General features: G+C 46.8%; 1 protein-coding gene across 2 annotated transcripts in view; it reads left to right on the top strand.

Moving 5' to 3' along the window:
• Positions 1–20,726, top strand: part of jar (Myosin heavy chain 95F jaguar) — a 255,795-nt gene that overhangs the window by 135,246 nt on the left and 99,823 nt on the right. For both annotated transcript variants that reach the window (XR_012895116.1, XM_037426322.2), the window contains exon 14: positions 7,563–7,848. Coding sequence is in view for 1 of the 2 variants with exons in the window: in XM_037426322.2 (XP_037282219.1) it covers positions 7,563–7,848 (286 nt within the window). In the remaining variant the exon portion in view is untranslated. The remainder of the gene's footprint in view (positions 1–7,562; positions 7,849–20,726) is intronic.

The following is a 20,726-nucleotide window of genomic DNA, read 5'->3' as shown; positions in this document are numbered from 1 at the left end:
TCACCATGTGTTCCAGCGTACAGAGAAGTTTTCATCAAGCTCCAAATGTGCTACTTACAACTGAGACTTTATCTCGGAGCACCTTTACGCTTGATTTATGTAGTCTTAAGCAATGCAGTATGTATTCATTACAAGGTTTGGAGGCCAAAACGCCAGAAAACATCTGTATGGTCGCAGTAGTTAGCATTGCGGACCGCGTGATTTCTGCCTATGGCAAGATGGCAGCATGTGGCTTCACCTGAGGGGCGCCTCCTCCACTCGAGCAAGCTTCACTTAAACCTCCTTGGTGATAAATTCTGTGATTAAAGCATCAACCATTTTCACGCTTGACTTTCCTTTAACCACGGCCAATAAAAATGAGTGTCCTACTGCATGAGAGTGCAACGGTTGCATAAGTTGAACCAGAAAATGTGGTTACTTCCTCAATCATAAATCAATATTCTGGAGCCCATACGTAATCCTGACAGATGATGTGAGATACCCTATTTCTAATATACATGAGTGGTGAATGTCCTGGATGTAGAGCACTTCCACTTCTCTTGTTCACTTCTTGTTTGAAGCCATGCTCAGCAATTGGTGGTCTGTAAAATAAGGCACCATATCTTCTCAGCCAGTGTAATGTAAGCACCAAATTCAGTTTTGAGAGCTGGAAACACATCTTGGCCACCATGGAAACACATCTTGGCACTGCATATACTCAAACGCCAGTAGATGCATGTGGCATCACAAGATACAGTCGAACATGGATATATCGAACTTGAAAGGGACCGCAAATTAGTTCGATATATGAAAAATTCAGTATAAAAAAAATACAGGCCCAGGGAGCTTACCTATAGAGGATTATCACCTACAACAGGCGCATTCAAGAATTACAACTAGTTCTACACACATGCTGCAGCGGAATGATTTATTTGAGTGAAAAAACTTGCTTATCTTGGCCTGCTTCTTCGTTTTTGAAGCGTTGAAAGCGCTAGTCTCAATCTTATTAAGGCTGTCTAGGTGCGACAGCCCGGTTCCCTCCATGTGGCCGATACAATGGCGAATGACGCCGAACGCTGCCGCCACTTAGCGGCGGAATATGCTCGTGTAGCCAGCGCCTCGTCCGGATGATCCTCCTCGTCACATGAGCTGTCGGCCTGGGTATCCTGGGTCTCTGCGATCGCAGCTACTATGTCCTCGTCAGTGAGGCTCGCAACAGCCTGCGCATTGCAGTCCGCTTCCACGAAATTGTTCGCAGACACTTCGTGTAGAACTGCTGCTGGAAAGAAGGACGACAACTCACGAAACGCATCATGTATGCGCTCACTGTCACTGTCTTCACTGGTTTCCACAAGCTCTGCTGTCTTGAAGCCTGCCTTGCGGAATCAGTTGACCACTGTGTCCGTCTTCACGTCTCGCCAGGCGCTGAAGATCTCCTCAGGAGAAAACTTCGTGGAGAATTCAGGCTGTTCCTTCGTCATTCACTGCTGGATGTCCTGGCTGCTGACAGCTTCACTTTTACCAGAAATGGTTTTGCCAATGATGTTGTAGCACTGTTTGAATCGATGAAGCCACCCGGTGTTGTCGGTGAAGTCTTTATCAAGTGCAGTGGCAAACCAGCAAACCATTTGGTTTTGGCCATCAGCATTGGGCCATCCACCGGAATGTTCTTCGCGCACACTTCTAAAAAACCAGGCATGGAGTGCCTTTTTTACATTCCAGTGGGCAGGAGCGCGCACATGACAGGCTCCTGACGTTCGCTGCTCTGCGGCCTTTGCCTTGATATCTGCTTCATTTTTCAATCCGCGACGGTCGAACATTTTTCGCCTGCCTCAACACGCTGAATAGTCTTCAACTTCGTCGCAAATTCAACAGTCTTGCATTTCTTGACGCTGGCCATAGCTACACAAGAAGTCAACAATTCAAGGAATCCGCGGCGGCTTTTCACACCACTCACGCAAAAGAGCAGCACATTTGGCGGAACATAGGCAACGTGACAATGGAAGCAACAAAGCGATCGCGAGGCGATGGCCACCTGCGAGGGCAACAGCAAAAAGCGCAACGCGTGGTTGGTTGATCAAAACTCTCGAAAACAGTAACAAAAAATGGCGAAAAGAGGAGGACGCCGGTTTCTTCGTTCTTGCTCTCCGAGTTGACGGGTATGCGGAAAAAGCATGAGAGAGAGAGAAAAAAATTATAAAAAAAGTAGTTTCCCAAGTCTGAGATTGTGCAGTCCGTGCCCTCTTGCCCTTGCCTTTTTTTCGAGTGTTTCGGGTTTGGGGGAGGCATGGTGCTATGCGGAGGTTGCCGGGCGCTGCGAGTGCCACAATGCATCTTCTAACTCGCACGTGAAGCTACGCTGCCACAGAGATCCCGGGGCATGGCGAGTTCCGAAGCGCACCTTCCACAGCGCGCAGTGTTCGATATATCTGAAGGCGGGTAAAAATACCGTTCGATATAAGCGTGCAAATTTCTTTACTTTTACAGAGGAATTTCAAAAGGATAACTCACGAGTTTGATATATCCGAAAATTCGATATATGTGGGTTCAATATATCAGTGTTTGACTGTATTAATAATACCAAAAACTAGCTAAAAGGTAGCCATGGGGTCGTTTACACTGACGACAGACAAAAGTAGCAAATAGGTGCAAACCCTGTCTCCGCGCGTGTGCTGCCGGGAACGGGGCCCAGGCGGACGCAGGCAAATAGGAGAGGAGGTTGTGACAACGGCCAGTGAGGATAGGCCAAGCGCAGTGACGTGTGCTTGCGTGACACAAGAGGGGGGCGTTGTCCTGGCATGTTTGGACACGTGTCTCCATGCAAGAAAGACTTGCACCAGACAAAAAGGCCAGGCAGTGAAGTCACAGTGGCCATGTTGCCGTTTCACGATGGTTTCCGGCGCTCAAGTGCACAGAAACCACGATTAACAACAAGGCACCAGGGGAGGGCCTACTGTATTTGCATGATTGTAGGTCGACTCATTATGTCTTAATATGAAATCCGAAGTTGTGGGGATTGACCTAGAATCGAAAACAGGCCTGCGCTGCATGCACAGCACTGTGCTAGAAGCGAAAGCTAGAAGAGCGGTCTATAAGAGCCTTTTTTTTTTTTTAATATACTTTGGGTAGCTGCTTCAATAAAACTTGCAGGGTACCCACTACATCATTAATCATTAGATAGTAGGCAGGCATTCACAATGTCATCCTTTGTCATTCTTCGGAGAAGCGTAGTACGGGCTGGACATTTGCAAGGAACTTCGTGCAATTTTTGTGCTGTGGTTGACTACAATGAAGAATTATGCCAGATTTAGTAATCCCCACAATACCCCACAGTTGGTGTGCGCCACAGTTAATAAGTGAACAAGACTAAGTTTTTGTAACCGGTTTGAGCATTCGACGACCCACTCATTGCGCTATTCGCATTATATAACTCCTGGTTGTTTGTTTGATGTTCTAAAGTGCTTTATTACTCATATTAACGCAATTCATTTCCCAACATTAAGCCTGCCTAAGACAAGTTTGCGAAGGAGTGTCAAGCATTGTCGTGGTTTAGTGGTAGAGTACTGGGCTGGCACGCAGCAGACCCAAGTTTGAATCCCATTATATTCTTGGTGTTTGTTTACAGTTTTTCTTTTCTTTTTAATTCGTGTGATAGTGGCCACGAACATCGGCGGCGGCAGCAGTGGACAACTATGGCGCACACGTGAACCGTGTTGTGATCTCATAACAGCTTTAGCTGTAAAACGAGTTTCAGTTGTAAAGTCTTTCTGCAAATAATCTGCACATATTTTCGGAAAGCTAGCTTTTCTGCACGAATTTCAAGTACTGCCATGAATCCACCTTTGCACATCAGTGGCTTCGCCATGTGTCAAAAAAGATTTTTTTCAAATAAAATGTGCTCGTGTTCCTTTGTTCTTTTTTTATGCCATGCAATTTTCAGGCGTCGACCTACATTCGAGTCGACTTACAATTGTGTAGATACGATACTTGAATCCTGCAGGTAACAACCATGGATTTTGGGAAGTATACTTGTCACGTACCTTGCCATCTTGCACCCCACCGTTGGTTCGCTAGGCCATGTACTTCATGATTGGCTCCCTCTATGAGACAGGGCGCATTGCCGAAGCCACTCTCCAAAGCTACTGCTAAATGATGTTCAATATAGCAAAAAAGAAATCTTTCATCTTACAAGGAAAGTCCTGAACGAGACAGGAAAAAATTGTAATGTTATACAAAGTAAGGCTGGCAGCTAGCTCCTTTTAATCCGATAGCGTGTGTCTCTGCAAAATGCTAGTGTAAGCAAACAGAGCCTCTCCAGAGAGAAAGGCTGTTTTTGCACGATGTCTTCGTGTTTAGAGTGCAGCACCCAGAAGGACATACGAGCTTCCCATGATAGAGGGCAACTGCGAGCAATAGCACACGTGCCGTTAGAATTAAAGGTTACAGTTTTGGTTTGAGTGATTACCCCCCCCCCCCCCCCCCTCTCGTTTCATCATGCTTGCTCAAGATGGGCAGGGTGTTTTTTCTCTACTCGAGCATTCAATGGCAGGTCTAACTGGCAGCGGAATGTCATCGCATGCGACCTCTGAGCTATGGAGATGCGCCGGCCAGCTCGTTTGATTTCAGCTTCAGCAGCTTGTGTGCATGTACACACCTCAAGTAGAACTTCAGATGCAGAGTGGGGGTGTTACCTATGTGGACTTGATGGAACGTGACTGCAAAAACTCATCTACAAAGTCCATATAATTCTATCACAATTATATTCTACTGCTGAATAAATGTTTTGGGGGAGTAGTGCCTTCAATTCACCTCTTGTTTCATTCCCACCTTGCTTTTGCAAATCTTCATGCTGAAACTGAATAACGAAAGCCTGTTTATAACTCATTTATTTGGGAATTTGTTAGTTTTGTTATATCCATATTGAACTCTAAAACCTGATGTGTTTCACCAATCATTACATTGTTTGACGATCAACAACTGTATTTTGCACTATCATTGTACTACAGTACCTGACTTCGCCTACTGCAAGGCAAACGTCTCTCTCATGATCGACTAATCAACCCGGTCTTGTGCTTTTCGTTGCCATACTACTCCCAAAAACTTTTAAATCTCATTGGCCCACCTAACTTTCTGCCTCCCCTTCTCACGTTCACCTTCTTTGAGAATCCAGTCAGTTACCCTTAATGACCAGCGATTGTCTTGCCTACGTGCCCTGCCCATGTCCATTTCTTCATCCTGATTTAAACTATAATATCTTTAACCCCAGTTTCTGCCCTGGCCCGCTCTGCTCTCTTCTTGTCTGTAAAAATTGTATTCGGTTTGTTCCCCCCCTATGCAATGCCCCTAGTGGGCCTTTAGGGTACTTGGATAAATAAATAAATAAAATAAATAAATAATGTTACACTTATCATTTTCCTTTCCATCGCTCGCTGCGTTGTCCTCCCAAGTGGAACCCTCTTTGTAAGCCTCCAGGTTTCTGCTCCGAAGGTACTCATCAAGGCAATGTTATCAGCAAATTGTAAATGTTTCGGAAGACAAAAAATCTTATTAAGAGATGACACCATGAAGTCCTCAAATGCAACCGACAAAATAGAGCTAGTGGAGCTTTTGAAGTTAATCAATAGGCGTAAGGTAGCTGATGTCGCAAGGAATAACAGGAGAGAGATGATTGAGCAGGCTGTAAAAAGTAGCAGAAATCTAAAAGCTGTGAAGGCGCACTTGTGCATGGGCAAAAATCGGATGTATGCCCATGCACGTGCAGGAACAAGGAAGGCAACGTCATAACCAATATGGATAGGATAGTCGAGATGTCATAGGAGTTCTACAGAGAGCTGTACAGAAGCCAAAACAATGATATCATGAGAAACAAAAACAGTTCAGAGGGATTCGTCATCCCATCAGTAACGACAGGGGAAGTAAGGAAAGCCCTAGAAGAAATGCAAAGAGACAAATACGCTGGTGAGGATAAGGTAACAACGGACCTTCTGAAAGGTGGTGGAAAAATTGTGTTGGAAACACTAGCCACCTTATATATGAAGTGTCTCTTGACGGGAAGGGTACCAAAATTTAGGAAGAAGGCTGACATCATCTTAATCCATAAGAAAGGAGACGTCAAGAACTTGAAAAATTACAAGCCGAACAACTTACTGTCCTTTTTATAGCTAATAGAATCAAGGCTACATTAGAGTTCAATAAACCAAAGGACCAAGCAGGATTTTGTACAGGCTACTTACTCCACAATCTACCATATTCATACTGTCAATCGGGTTAAAGAGAAATGCGCTGAATACAACCAATTCCTATACATAGCCTTCATAGATTACGAGAAGGCGTTTGACTCGGTCGAGAGATCAGCAGTAATGCAGACACTACGAAATCAGGGCATCGAAGAACCCCACATAAACATACTGGAAGAAATTACAATAGATCCACAGCCACCATAGTTCTCCTTAAAGAAAGTGACAGAATCCCAATAAAGAGGGGTGTAAGGCACAGAGACATGATCTCTCCAATGCTATTTAACACGTTTTAACAGGAGGTTATTAGAATCACTGATTGGGAAGAGTTAGAGATAAGAATTAATAGAGAGTATCCTAGTAACCTGCGACTCTCTGATGACATTGCCTTGATGAGTGACTCAAGCTCAAGAGACGAATTACAGCTCATGATTACAGAACTGGACATGGAAAGCAGAAAAGTAAGTCTTAAAATAAATATGCACAAAATTAAAGTAATGTGCAACAGTCTCGGCAGAAAACGGCCCTTTGCGATAGGTGGAGGGACGCTGGAAGTTGTAAAGGAACAGGGTATGTCTACTTGGGACAGGTAGTAACGGCGCAGCCAAACCATGAGAATAAAATAACTGGAAGAATGAGGATGGGTAGATCACATTCGGCAAGCATTCTCAAATCTTGAATGGTAATCTGCCACTAACCCTCAAGAGGAAAGTATATAACAGCTGCATCGTGCCAGTACTTGCCTACAGAGCAGAAATCTGGAGGCTTACAAAGAGGGTTCAGCTTAGGAGGACGACGCAGCAGGCACTGGAAAGGAAAATGATTGGTGTAACCTTAAAAGTCAAGAAGAGAACATAGTGGATCAGGGAACAAACCGGCGTTAAGGATATTATAATTGAAATCAGGAAGAAGAAATGGACATGGGCCGGGCACTTAGCACATAGGCAGGATAACCGCTGGTCATTAAAGGTAACTGACTGGATTCTCAGAGAAGGCAAACGCATGAAGGGGAGACAGAAAGTTAGGTGGACCAATGAGATTAAAAAGTGTTCAGGTGTAGGGTGGCAACGAAAAGCATGAGACCGTGTTGATTGGCCAATCATGGGAGAGGTCTTTGCCAAGCAGTGGGCATAGTCAGGCTGATAATGATGAATATGAATTCAAACTCGGTTGATTATAACTTGCAGGCCACTAGAACTAATGCCCTGGTTCCGGCATGGCTTTGTATATTTCTACGTACCACCGCAGCGACCTAGGCGCTTGTTCATTGACAGGGGCAGTTTGCCGTCCTTTTCTATTGTCTTTGTGTTTCTAGTTTGCTGCTGCATCTCTACCAATCTCTTGTAGGCCAAGTTTGTGGAGAAGAACAATGATGCGCTGCATGCATCCCTGGAGGGCCTGGTGCAGGAGACACAGAACAGCTTCCTGCGGGCCCTGTTTGACGAGAAGCAGTCCAAGGGGGGCAAGCTGTGCTTCATCAGCGTCGGCAACAAGTTCCGCAGTCAGCTGCAGGCTCTCATGCACAAGCTGCAGCAGACGGGCACCCACTTTGTGCGCTGCATCAAGCCCAACCTGCGCATGGTCGACCACTGCTTCGAAGGCGGCCAGATTCTCTCGCAGATCAAGTGCTCAGGTGCAGGGCACATGGCAAGCGTTGCTCTAGTTTAACGTAAAACACCAATTGCTAGGGGTTTGTGAATATTCAAAAATTTCTAATAACAAATCAAATAATGTTAGATTTGGTACTCAAATTAAATTGTACGTATTCAAATATTCCTTTTAATACTTTTTTGAATAAGCACTGAAAGAAAGAACCCAAAGGAACATCACATTGGAACATCCAGGGAGCACTTCTTTTGTTTATTTATTGGATTACCAACCTTTTATGAAACTATCGATTCCACGATAATCACAGATGAAGGTCCTTCAATTTAAAACTCAAATGTCACCCACCAAAAGTGCCCTCAATCTGCTATGCTCACGGTGATATTCGTGATGCTGATTGCACAATTTTTATGCCTCAGTTTAATTTAAAAACTGCACAGTGACCTTTTACCGCCTTGAATTCTGAGTAACTCCTGATGTCTCATAGCTTGTCACTGCTTATACGAGCTTACCTGTATATGTAATTGGTGCATTTTTGCCGGTGTGATGAGTCAGCAAAAACGACGACCAAGGTGCGGCGGTGAGTGCGTGTGATTTCGTGCCAACTGTGAGCATAAGGTCAGCCAGTCAGCTGATTACATGTGGTGGCCCATAGAGGTGGCTCGCCACGATTGTGCTATGTGTGAGGATGATGTGACGAGAAGCTTTGTGGCTGGGTACGAGACGAAGCAGTGGCAGACAAAAGTTACATGAACACGAAGACAAAGCTAAATAAGGAAACGGCTTATATGAGCCCTGTAAGAAAAGTCTGAAGACCTCTCAATAAATTGGAAACACAACGAAGGCTGAGGTGCAGGGTAGGAGGCGGCGACAGGCGATTTGGAGTGGGGTGCATCTCGTTGTGCGACGCTGTGGCGACGATGACTCTTAACGGCATAGGTGTGACTACGGAGCAGTCAACCCACATCGAAGACGTGATGCTCCATGCAGGGAATGGCCAGCCCACTCAGCGAACAGCTTGCGTCGAGACACGATGCTCGGTGCAAGCGTGACCTTTAGCCAGGCCACAGCCGTCCCTGTGCCGAACGGCTGACCGCGGAAACACCTCGCCGAGATCCGTGATTCCCTCGGCAAGGAAGGGAATAGCAGGCCAGAAAGTGCCCCGAGATGCAGTACTCTTGCCAGCAACCCCGGCCCAGCTGGTGGTTGGATGGCAGTAGTGTGGACGGTCGTGTTCCTTGGCCGGAACCTGAATCGCCAGCGTCCGACACTTTGGCTCACTGTCTTCCATCTGCTGCTGCTTCGGCTCGTCCCCAGCCACGAAGCTTCTTGCCACGTCATCCTCACACGTGGCCCAGTCGTGACACGCCACCTCTATGGGCCATCACAGGTCATCAGCTGATTGGCTAACCTTAAGCGTACAGTTGGCACGAAATAACTTGTGCTCACCGTCGCAGCTTAGACGTCATCGTTTCTGTTGACTAATCACACCCAGTTAAAGTTAATTCCTTTGTTAATGTTTGGAATTATTTGTTCAAAGTAAAATTATCGCACTGTTCGGAAAATGGTTGCCTTACTATTTGAAAACTATTCGTATAGTATTCAATTGGTATTCGTATTCCATTAGTTTTCTTCACTATTCTGTTTGTGTTCTATTCATTTCTGAAATTTTCTGTGCTATATTAATGCAAGTAGTAAGTAATGTAAAATCGTTTTGGATGTTGAGAGTACTATATGTATAGTAAAAAGCTCGTTAATTTGACGCCCGTTAATTCGGAAATTCGGATAATTCGGACGGCTCTATTGGTCCCGGCCAAAGTGCATGTTAATCTATGGGACCAAACCCTCGTTATTTCGTCGGAATTCGGCTCCGCATCGCTTAATTCGGACAAATGCTGATGGCTGCTGCTACACAAAAGTGTGATAAAGCAGCACTGGCACCGCTGGAGTGAAACCGAAATCTGAGTGGCACCGGCATCATCAACTAGTGGGGGCGATCGCAGCGTCATCGAACGTCGGCGTCTTCTTTTTTCTCCACTCAGCACCTCTGACGCCATTTTCTCTTGTGTTGTCGTGTCGGAACCATCTCTTCTTGCGGAGTTCTCTTTTTCTTCCATTGTGACCGTATTTGCATGCCATCACCATCGTGCGCTACAGTGATGGCAACACCGAAAAAGCGGCAGAACTACAACGTGAAGAACTTGGCGACTAAAGTGGAAATTTTGGAAGCACTGAAGAACGGCGAATGGCGACAGCAGGTTATGACCAAGTACAACGTGAAGCGGAGCACGTTGGGAACGTACGTGAAAAATGAACAACAGATTCGACAAGCCTTCGAAAGCGAGAAGTTTCATGCCTCTAGAAAGCAATTGCGAACCGCAGCTCATCCCCAGCTCGAGGAAGCTTTGCTCCGGTGGATTACTGACTGTCGCAACGCGCATCTGCCTTTGAGCGGACCTCTCATCATAGCGCAAGGTGAGAAGTACGCTGCAATGATGAACATTGAATCGTTCAAAGCGTCAGAAGGGTGGTTTGCGAGGTTTCGAGAGAGACACGAACTTGTCTTCAGGAGTGTGTGCGGCGAAAAGGCCAGTGTTGACGAAAGCGTGACCACCGAGTGGAGAAATGTGAAGCTGCTGGAGCACATCGCCGCATATGAACCACGTGACGTGTTCAATGCAGATGAAACTGCTCAATTTTTCAGAGCTCTGCCGGACAAGACGGTGACTTTCAAAGGGGACGCATGCATTGGTGGCAAGAAGTGCAAGCAAAGGATAACTGTGCGTCTTGCCGCCAATATGACTGGCACGGAGCGCTTGCCACTACTTGTCGTTGGGAAGGCGCTTAAGCCACGTTGTTTTTAGAACGTCAAAAGCCTTCCTGTCGAGTACACAGCGAACAGGAAAACACGGATGACATCGGACATTTTTCGCGGCTGGCTGCAGCAGTTGGACCGGCACTTCACGTCGAAGGACCGCAAGATAATTATGGTTGTTGACAACTGCAGTGCCCATAGCTGTACAGTCGAACTGAAGAGCATCAAAGTAGTTTTTTTGCTGCCCAACACTGTGTCTGCTCTTCGGCCGATGAACCAGGGTATCATTCACTATGTAAAGTAGAAGTACCACAAGCACCTGCTAGAGCGAATGATCCTATGCTCAGAAGCTGCAAAGTTGTATCAAGTGGACTTACTCGGCGCAGTGCACATCATCGCCCACGTGTGGAAAAACGCTCCGCCGCAAGTCATCGCCAACTGTTTTCGGCACAGCGGTTTTGTGAGGCCCTAGCATGCAGCAGTAGCTGACGATGGCATCGAGGAGGTGTCAGCCGAGTCCACCGACGATGACTGCCCGACTTTCGATGCTGTCCTTCCCACAGATGTAACCTTTCAGGACTACATTACGATTGATCATGGTGTCGCCACGAGTGGTCTCCTGACCGATCAAGAGATTATTAATGATGTCACCGGCGCCCATGAAGACCACGATTCCGACAAAGAATCATGCGAGGAGATACAGCCGCGACCTCATCGCACCTCACGGGAAGTCTCGGAGGCGCTGTTAATATTAGAGGACGCTTGCCTGAACACTTCCGACAGCTTACGTGCTGTTGGCCATTTGGAACAGTTAAGAAAAATTGTGATGTCAGCCGGAATCTGCGCGAAAACGCAGGCAATTACAAAATACTTCAACAAATAAAGGTATGCTTCTGCAGCTTGATTTTAAATATTTTTACTTGTTCATTCGTTAATTCCGCATTCGGTTAATTCGGACAGTTTTTCCGGTCCCGTGAAATCCGAATTAACGAGCTTTTACTGTACTACATTGATATTGACGTTGGCCAGCTTCACGAAACTGTTTTCACAATAGCGACTCCATCTATGTCAGACCCGATGCCAAGCTTGAAGCTTTCTAAAAGGACCACTTTGGTGGCGATTTGTGGCAGTGTGTTGTCGAGTTCGACATGGGAGGGCAGGATATCTACTGCGATGATTTCATTACGGCCGACGATGATGCCGACACTACCAAACCGTGCATGGATGAGGGCATTGTGAATGAAGTGTGCAGCAAGAATGGTTTGGAGGAATCTGATGATAATGACGACGAAGCTTTGGAGCCAATGCCCAAAAGCTTGCTTGTAGCGATCAGCTACATTAGTAGCCTTAGGCGGCTTGTAACACCAGGGTCCTTGGTGAGGAGCACGCTGCCGCTTTAAATGAATTCGAGGCCATCCTTATCGCTAACGGCTCTTCAAAACTCATGCGTTGCGCACTTTTATACAAAAAAAAAATTGTTTTCACTCCCAACTCTCATAAAGCTGTTTTTCATTTACTACGAACTTCAGGATAGAGCCGACAGATGCCACGCCACACTCAGGTTCATTATAAGCCGACTCACCTGTACACACTAGCGCCTTTACACTCTTGAAGTGCTGCTGTGTTTTGACCAAGTATCGTGAAGGACAGCAGTACCTTGTGTAATGAGCAAATGCGCTGCATTCATGTCACAATTTATCTCGAGAGTTTTGCTGCGGATGAAGTTGAGAGAGCGAGACGAGAGTCTTGGGTAACATGGCAAACACATTCTAATATTACACAGTATGGTATTAACCATAATTTTACACTCAAAATTCTTTCCCCCCCCACCCAAAAAAAAAGAAACGTACACAATAATCAGCTATACAACGAAACCGTAACTAACCTCGATCCAAGTCAAGTTCAATCCTTAGCTCTAATCTGTCTCTAGCTATAGAGAGAGAAGTAAACATTTATTTTGAAGCAGTGCCCCGAACAATGCCCGGTGTCACCCTAAGGTGGGAGGGCTCCTTAGTTCAGGAACCCTCTGACTTCTACTGCCCTCTTGGCCCTGGCGACGAGTTGTTGTTGCTCTTCCAGGTCCTCGAGGGCGAGCTTCGCCTCCCACGTTTCGGTTAGGTCTTCGTTCGTCCGTCCTGCTTCGTTATCAGTCGTGTGTTGTTGCAGATTACGTCTGGCTAAAGTGTACTAGAATATAGGGTAGTGGGTTCAGAGAGGAGCCGTGGCTGCCGCAGTTGGTGTTGACAACCGCAAGATGGCGCCACCTTAGCATGAGCTGTTACCTTACGTATTGCCTTTAAGCACTTCAATGCTTCGATATTAGTAATAGCAGGGGTTTAACGTCCCAAAATCACAATATGATTATGAGAGACGCCGTGGAGGAGTGCTTCGGAAATTCTACCACCAGGGGTGTTTTAACGTGCACCTAAATCTAGGTACACGCACTTTAGTATTTGCGCCTCCGCCGAAAATGCAGCCGCCACGACCGAGGTTCGATCCCGTGACATGCACTTGCATACATCGCGCTTGATAGTCTTGTGTTTAATTGCTGGCACGTCCGCGAAAATCTTTCTCAATGGGTGTGTTCATACTGCATTCAAAACAAAACGAAATGTCAAAGCTGCAATGCACGGTCCGAGTGCAGGCATTAACAAACGACGGCGAAGCAGTCATCCCTGGGGAAACTGCCTACAGTTTTTAAAGCTCGGTTGGTGAACGAATAAAAAATTGCAAAGATTGAGGTTCCGAAGGAGCACCTATAAACTTAAAGTTTATTGTTATGTTACTGCTATACCGAGTCGTATTATGCACACTGCGACAGCTTCGACTTTGTTCTTGTCAATAGTTGCATCATGCAATTGTAATTATGTGACCAAGGTGACAAAACTGCCATTTGATTGCGAGGCACGCCATAGCTGACGACTTGGGAATAATTTTGACAATCTTGGGTCCTTAAACGATTACGCGCCCGCCGAAATACTGCTGCTGTGGCCGGGATATTACACTTGATAGTACGCGTTGAGCGATATGTCCTCAACGCGTTTATTAAAAAACGAACGCAGGTCAAGCGCTCAGCGATCCGAATTGGAGCTATCACGAGCACGAACCGTGGTCCTCTTCCTTGTCTTTTGCATCCACTGCTAATTACACCCTATTCATTCTACAAATCACTTCCCCGTGGAAAAGTAGCCATCCTGGCGACCTAAGGCACAGGTACGACTGGTGGGTCATAGTGCGGCTTCAGTCGGTCGACGTGAACAGTCTCACGACCGCGATGGCAGCGGTCTGTGGATGACTGTACGGGCACGACAATATAGTTTACCGGGGATGCTTGACGCAGGATGCGGTAGGGGCCTTCGTACTTAGGCAGTAGCTTTGAAGAAAGGCCTGGAGCTGAAGAGGCAACGCGAAGCCACACCAATGTTCCAGGCGAATATGACTAGGGATGCAGGTTGGCGTCATGGCAGTCCTTTTGGTGTGCTTGGTCTTGTGTAGTTAACGAACGTGCTAGCTGCCTGCATTCTTCCGCATAGGTGGCGACCTACATACGCTGATGCGGCGCGTCGGGGGGCACCGCCGCACCAGCCCTCGCCACTCCTTCGAATCGCGCATAGCGAGCTGGCGGTTGTGGCACCTGCCCCCAAGGTGGCTGTAGCCCAGGCTACACCGCCTACTCCCAAACAGAGACCGGAGACTCCAGAGTCCTCGGGTCTCAAGCTCTCTCCTCACCAGGCGAGGCTCAAAATTCGAACTAACAGCCCGCACGTGCGAGCATCCAGTGCCTCTGAGGAGGCTATGGATACATCGGTACCCTTGGTGTCGAAAGAGTGGCGTGGCTCCTTGGAGCGCGCCAAGAAAACAAAAAAAGCAGATAACAGGGCCTGGTGATGGCCCTGTCACGTGAACTCAAACTCCCCGTCTAAACAGCCACTCACTTTTCGTACACACAGCACTAATTTACATTCACCATGAACACTCAAATTATACAATGGAACGTCAGGGGCCTTCTCAGAAACCTTGACGACATCCAAGAACCTTTACACGAACACTCACCAAAAGTGCTGTGTGTACAAGACACACACCTTAATTCAAAACACACAAATTTTCTTCGTAAATACGTTATTTTCCGAAAGGACCGTGATGATGCCATGACATCATCCGGAGGTGTTGCCATTATAGTGAATCAGGGGATTGCATGCACACACAACTCCAAACATCCCTTGAGGTAGTGGCTGTTCGAGCGGTTCTTTTTGATAAACTGATCACACTCTGCACTATTTGCATTCCTCCTAGCTATCAGCTGCAAAAACGTGATTTACTCTTTTTAATTGATGAACTTCCGGAGCCTTATGTTCTCCTTGGAGACTTTAACGCGCATAGCAGGCTATGGGGTGACTCTCGTTGCGACGCGCGAGGTCAACTGATTGAACAGTTCCTTCTCTCGTCGAGCGCGTGTCTCCTAAATCGAAAAGAACCAACCCATTATAATCTGGCTCATAACACCTACTCCTCCATAGACCTAAGCTTAGTATCTCCATCTCTTGTGCCTCTACTCCAGTGGAAAGTCGTCAGTAATCTGTACGGAAGTGACCACTTCCCCGTAGTTTTGAGCACAACTACAGCAACTGAGTGTCCACCACGTGTTCCCAATTGCCTCATAAACAGAGCCGACTGGGAACAGTTTTGTACCATCGCTCGTCTAGATTGGAGTGACATATGTACTTTAGGCATTGATGTTGCTGTTGACTACTTTACAGCGTTTTTGATTGATGCTGCAAGAAAATGCATCCCACAAACACCCTGGAAGACGGCGTGTCCTATTGTGGAACTCAGAATGCCAAAACGCGCGCAAACAGCAAAACAGAGCATGGAGGTTGCTTCGGAACTCACCGACAGCCGAAAATCTTGACACCTTCAAGAAAATAAAGTCTCAAGGCAGGAGAACGCGTCGGCAGGCCAGAAGAGAAAGCTGGCAAAAGTTTTTGTCGGGGATCAATTCATACACAGAGTAGGCTAAAGTCTGGAACATGGTTGGTAGAATAGCAGGAAAACAAGTACACTCACTTCCACTCGTAAACACTCATGGTGATACCTTGGAAGATCAGGCAAAGTTCCTCGGTGCACACTTCGAACAGGTGTCCAGCTCGTCCCACTATACTGACACTTTCCAAAAATACAGAACAAGAATAGAAAAACAAAAACTCGAACACAACTGCACTAGAAACGAGGCATCTAACCAAGCTTTCAGTCTAGCTGAGATCCGAACATCTCTAAACTCCTGCAGTACTTCTGCCCCAGGTTCTGACCGTGTGGTGTATGAAATGTTAAAAAGCCTACCAACGGAAACGCGAAAAACCTTACTTTGTTTGTACAATGCTATTTGGTTTTCTGGCACTATCCCTACCTCCTGGAAAGAGGCTATCATTATTCCCATTTTGAAAGAGGGCAAGGACCCTTCCTTAGCTTCGAGTTATAGGCCTATTTCTCTTACAAGCTGCTTCTGCAAAGTCTTCGAAAAAATGATAAACTGCCGACTTGTACACTTTCTTGAAACAAACAATTTGCTCGACCCATTTCAGTGCGGGTTTCGAGAGAGTAGATCCACGACAGACCACATTGTTCGTATCGAGGCACAGATTAGAGACGCTTTCGTCCATAAACAATATTTTCTCTCTGTGTTCCTCGATTTGAAAAGGCTTATGATACAACATGGCGCTTTGGAATTCTAAGCGACCTGTCCCACCTTGGCGTGCGCGGTAGAATGTTTTCCATAATCGGGAGTTACTTGTCCAGTCGGACATTCCGTGTCCGTGTGGGCAGTGTTCTCTCCCAAACATTTGTCCAGGAAACAGGCGTGCCACAAGGTGGTGTACTTAGCTGCACACTTTTTCTCATCAAAATGAATTCCTTGCGCTTGACCATCCCTCGCAATATGTTTTATTGTACATATGTCGATGACGTCCAGCTTGGCTTTAGGTCTTGTAATCTGGCAATGTGTGAGCAGCAGGTTCAGTTAGGTTTAAACAAGCTCTCCAAATGGGCAGAGGAAAACGGATTCCGACTGAACCCACAAAAAAGCACGTGTGTCCTGTTCTCCAGAAAGAGAGGCATGCACTCAGAACCCGACATTGAACTGAACGGTCAACGTCTGTCTGTTAATACGGAGCATAAATTCTTAGGATTAATCTTGGACAACAAGTTGACCTTCGTACCGCACATCAACTATCTAAAAACAAAATGTCTAAAAGCCATGAATATTTTAAAAGTGTTGTCACGTACTAGGTGGGGTAGTGACAGGCAATGTCTCATGAACCTATTTAGAAGCTTCATTCGCACCCGCTTAGATTATGGGGCCGTTGTTTATCAGTCTGCGACTCAAAGTGCTTTGAAGATGCTGGACCCAGTGCACCATTTGGGCATCCACCTTTCTACGGGTGCTTTTCGCACCAGCCCCGTAGAAAGCCTTTATGTTGAGTCAAATGAGTGGTCGCTTCATCTGCAGAGAACTTACATGTCCTTTGTTTATTTCCTTAAGGTGAAAGCAGATAAGAAGCACGCCTCATACTCTACTATTAATGATTTGTCGAGCTCAATTTTGTTTCAAAACAGGCCTTCGATGAGGCAGCCCTTCTCAATTCGCCTGAAGGGTCTAGCTGAAGAAACTGGAGTGTCACTTGAACACAGTTTAATGGCTCCTGTAGCATACCCGCCACCGTGGCAGTGGCAGACTATAGACTTCGATGTGTCTTTCCTAGAAGTTACAAAACATGCACCTATTGCCCATATCCGAACATACTTCCTGGAACTTCAACACAAATACACACGTCCTGAGTTCTTTACAGATGCCTCCAAGTCTAACTCCTCTGTGTCCTACGCTGCTGTCGGCCCATCCTTTTCGGATGCTGGCCCTCTACATCCAGGCACAAGTATCTTCACCGCGGAAGGTTACGCGATACTTGTGGCCGCTAAACACATCAAACAACTACAAAAAGCAGTAATTTATACGGACTCTCTCAGTGTGGTAATGGCTTTGCACACTATTAAAAAACAATAAAACCCTGTCCTCGTCTCACTTTACTCCATTTTATGCACACTCTACACACTCAAACAACATGTTGTAGTGTGCTGGGTGCCAGGGCACGGTGAGATCCAAGGCAACGTGATGGCGGATCAGCTTGCTGCATCCGTCCATGAAAGCACTGCCACTACACCCATGTCAATCCCGGCCCTTGATCTTAAGCCGTCTCTCAAACGAAAGCTCAGGGACTACTGGCAGAGCAAGTGGGATAGACACACACAAAACAAACTACACATTAATAAGCCACACCTTGGCCATTGGCCCCCAGTATCGAAATCGCGTCATACAGAGGCAATACTAAGGAGGCTCAGGATAGGACACACATACACGACACGCACATATCTTTTGTCCGGTGGCGATCCACCATTGTGTGACAGATGTAGTGAAGCATTAACAGTTCTTCACATGTTAATCCAGTGCAAACAGTTAGAAACGCTAAGAAAACAACACTTTCCATTACCCTACTGACAACATATACCTTTACACCCTGGAATGTTCGTCGGTAGGAAACCGCTTTTTAGTCATAAATCATTGTTAGCGTTTTTAAAAGAAATTCATAGTTTTCATATCATATACCCGGGCATTCCGTAGCGCGACCTCTCCAGAGAGGTTTTCGCTGCTGTGGCTACACAACGAAGCACTTGCCTCACGGCCCTTGGACGCAAGGGTATGAACGACTGAGGCACTTGTGCTAATGCCATACATGTCCACCATCGTTTTTATTATCACCAACTTTTGTCATCTATTCGCACCACACACACCTTTCACGGCATGGTCATGATTTTATTGTATGTTTTTACCCGCCTTACCGCGAGAAATTTTATGGCCCTTATACAGCCGCTTGTCACAATCATTGTCCATATTTTAGTAAAATGAACTGGTGCTCTTTGGCCGCGAAATGGCCCTTGCGCCACAAAACATCAAACATCATCAGCAGGAGGTCTTGTACGGCTTCTGAGAGGAACGTGCGTCCGCGGTCGCTGAGTAATCCGCGAGGAGCGCCGTGGCGAAGAACAAGTTTGTGAAGAATAAATAAGCCGACTTCACATGATGTAGCCTCTGGCAGCGCGGTAGTCTCAGCATACCGTGTCAAATGATCAATAGCGACAACCACCCAGCGATTCTAGTCAGGTGTGTATGAAAGTGGGTCGTATAAGTCAATTCTGATGCGATCGAAAGGTCGGGATGGGCAGGGCAACGGCTGAAGCGGTCCAGTGACGGCATGCGGTGAACTCTTCAGGCATTGACATTTTGAGCATGAACGCACGTATTGGCGGACAAGTCGGTACATTCCACGCTAGTAGTACCGCAGCCGGAGGCGTGCATAAGTCTTTATTACACCAGCGTGGCCGCATTGGGGGGTCTGCATGGAACGAGGCACAAATATTACCGCGTAGATGGCGAGGAATCACTAACAACCACTTGCGACTTTCACTGAGGTAATTGCGGCGGTAAAGTAGCCCATCGCGCATGGTGAAATGGCGAGCTGTGCGCCGCAGCGAGCGACTGGCGGCACTCGGTGATGGCTTCGATAGGAACTCCATTAAAGGCACTATCTAAAGGTCTTGATGCTGCCCGGATGGCATGTCAGCCTGTGAAGGGAGGCAAAATTGTAGGTAGAAATAGGCGCATTTGCACAGTCATGGGAAAGCGGAGATCGAGAGAGAGCGTCGGCGTCTGAATGTCTGCGCCTTGACCTGTAGACGACGCGGATGTCGTAGTCTTGGAGTGGTAATGCCCAACGGGCTAGGCGACCAGATGGGTGTTTTAGAGACGACAACCAGCAAAGGGCATGATGGTCAGTCACGACATCAAATGTCCGACCATATATGTAAGGTCTGAATTTAGCGATTGCCCAAACAATGGCTAGACATTCTTTCTCCGTGACCGAATAATTTTCTTCAGCTCTGGTCAGAGTGCGACTCGCGTAAGAAACGATGTACTCATCGAAGCCAGACTTTCTCTGTGCAAGGAGAGCGCCAAGGCCGACTCCACTAGCGTCTGTGTGGATTTCGGTAGGGGCGTCTGGGTTAAAGTGATGGAGAATCGGCGGCGATGTCAGAAGATGACATGAATTTTGCAAATGCGTCGTCACAGGTGGACGACCATGCCGAGATACCTTGGCTGTCAGCAAGTAGACGTGTTAAAAGGATCATTATAGATGCGAAATTACGAATAAATCGTCGAAAATACGAGCATAGTCCTATAAAACTTCGGAGTTCTTTGAGTGTCGACAGCTTAGGAAACTCGGTGACGGTGCGGAGCTTGTCTGGGTCTGGTAGAACGCCGTCCTTGCTGACAACGTGCCCTAAGATTGTGAGCTTCTGTACGGCAAAGTGACATTTCTTCAAATTTAGTGTTAGCCCAGCCTATGTGAGACATTCCAGGACACTTGCGAGGCCCTGGAGACGGGTATCGAAGTCCTTTGAAAAAACCACAACGTCATCCAGATAGCAAAGGCACGTATGCCACTTGTGAGACCTTGAAGTATGCTGTCCATAAGACTCCTGAATGTGGCAGACTGAACGGCATCACGTTGAACTCAAGCCGTCAGGAGTTACGAACGCAGTTTTGGGGCGGTCGGCTTCATCCATAGGTACCTGCCAGTACCCCGACCGAAGATCCAGCGAAGAGAACTCCGCTCCTTGCAAACAGTCGAGCGCGTCATCAATTCTGGGGAGCGGATAGACATCTTTGCGCGTGATCTTGTTAAGGCGCCTATAATCAACACAAAAGCGGATGCTACCGTCCTTCTTTTTCACGAGCACCACCGGGGATGCCCATGGACTGTGGGACGGCTGTATGACTCCCCGACTAAGCATGTCAGTCACCTGGTCTTCAGTAACCCGACGTTCAGCTTGAGAGACGCGGTATGGACCTTGGCACAGGGGTGCATGGCTGCCAGTGTCTAAATGATTAAATGATGAGCGATCGAAGTTGTTCTGCCAAAACTCGGTTGCTTGTGATCGAAAGACATCCGTAAGTGGCCGAGAAGCTTCAAGAGTTGCATCCG

Source organism: Rhipicephalus microplus, chromosome 5 (genome assembly GCF_043290135.1).
Source record: "Rhipicephalus microplus isolate Deutch F79 chromosome 5, USDA_Rmic, whole genome shotgun sequence".
Classification (NCBI taxonomy): domain Eukaryota; kingdom Metazoa; phylum Arthropoda; class Arachnida; order Ixodida; family Ixodidae; genus Rhipicephalus; species Rhipicephalus microplus.
This window is presented reverse-complemented; position numbering and strand designations above follow the sequence as displayed.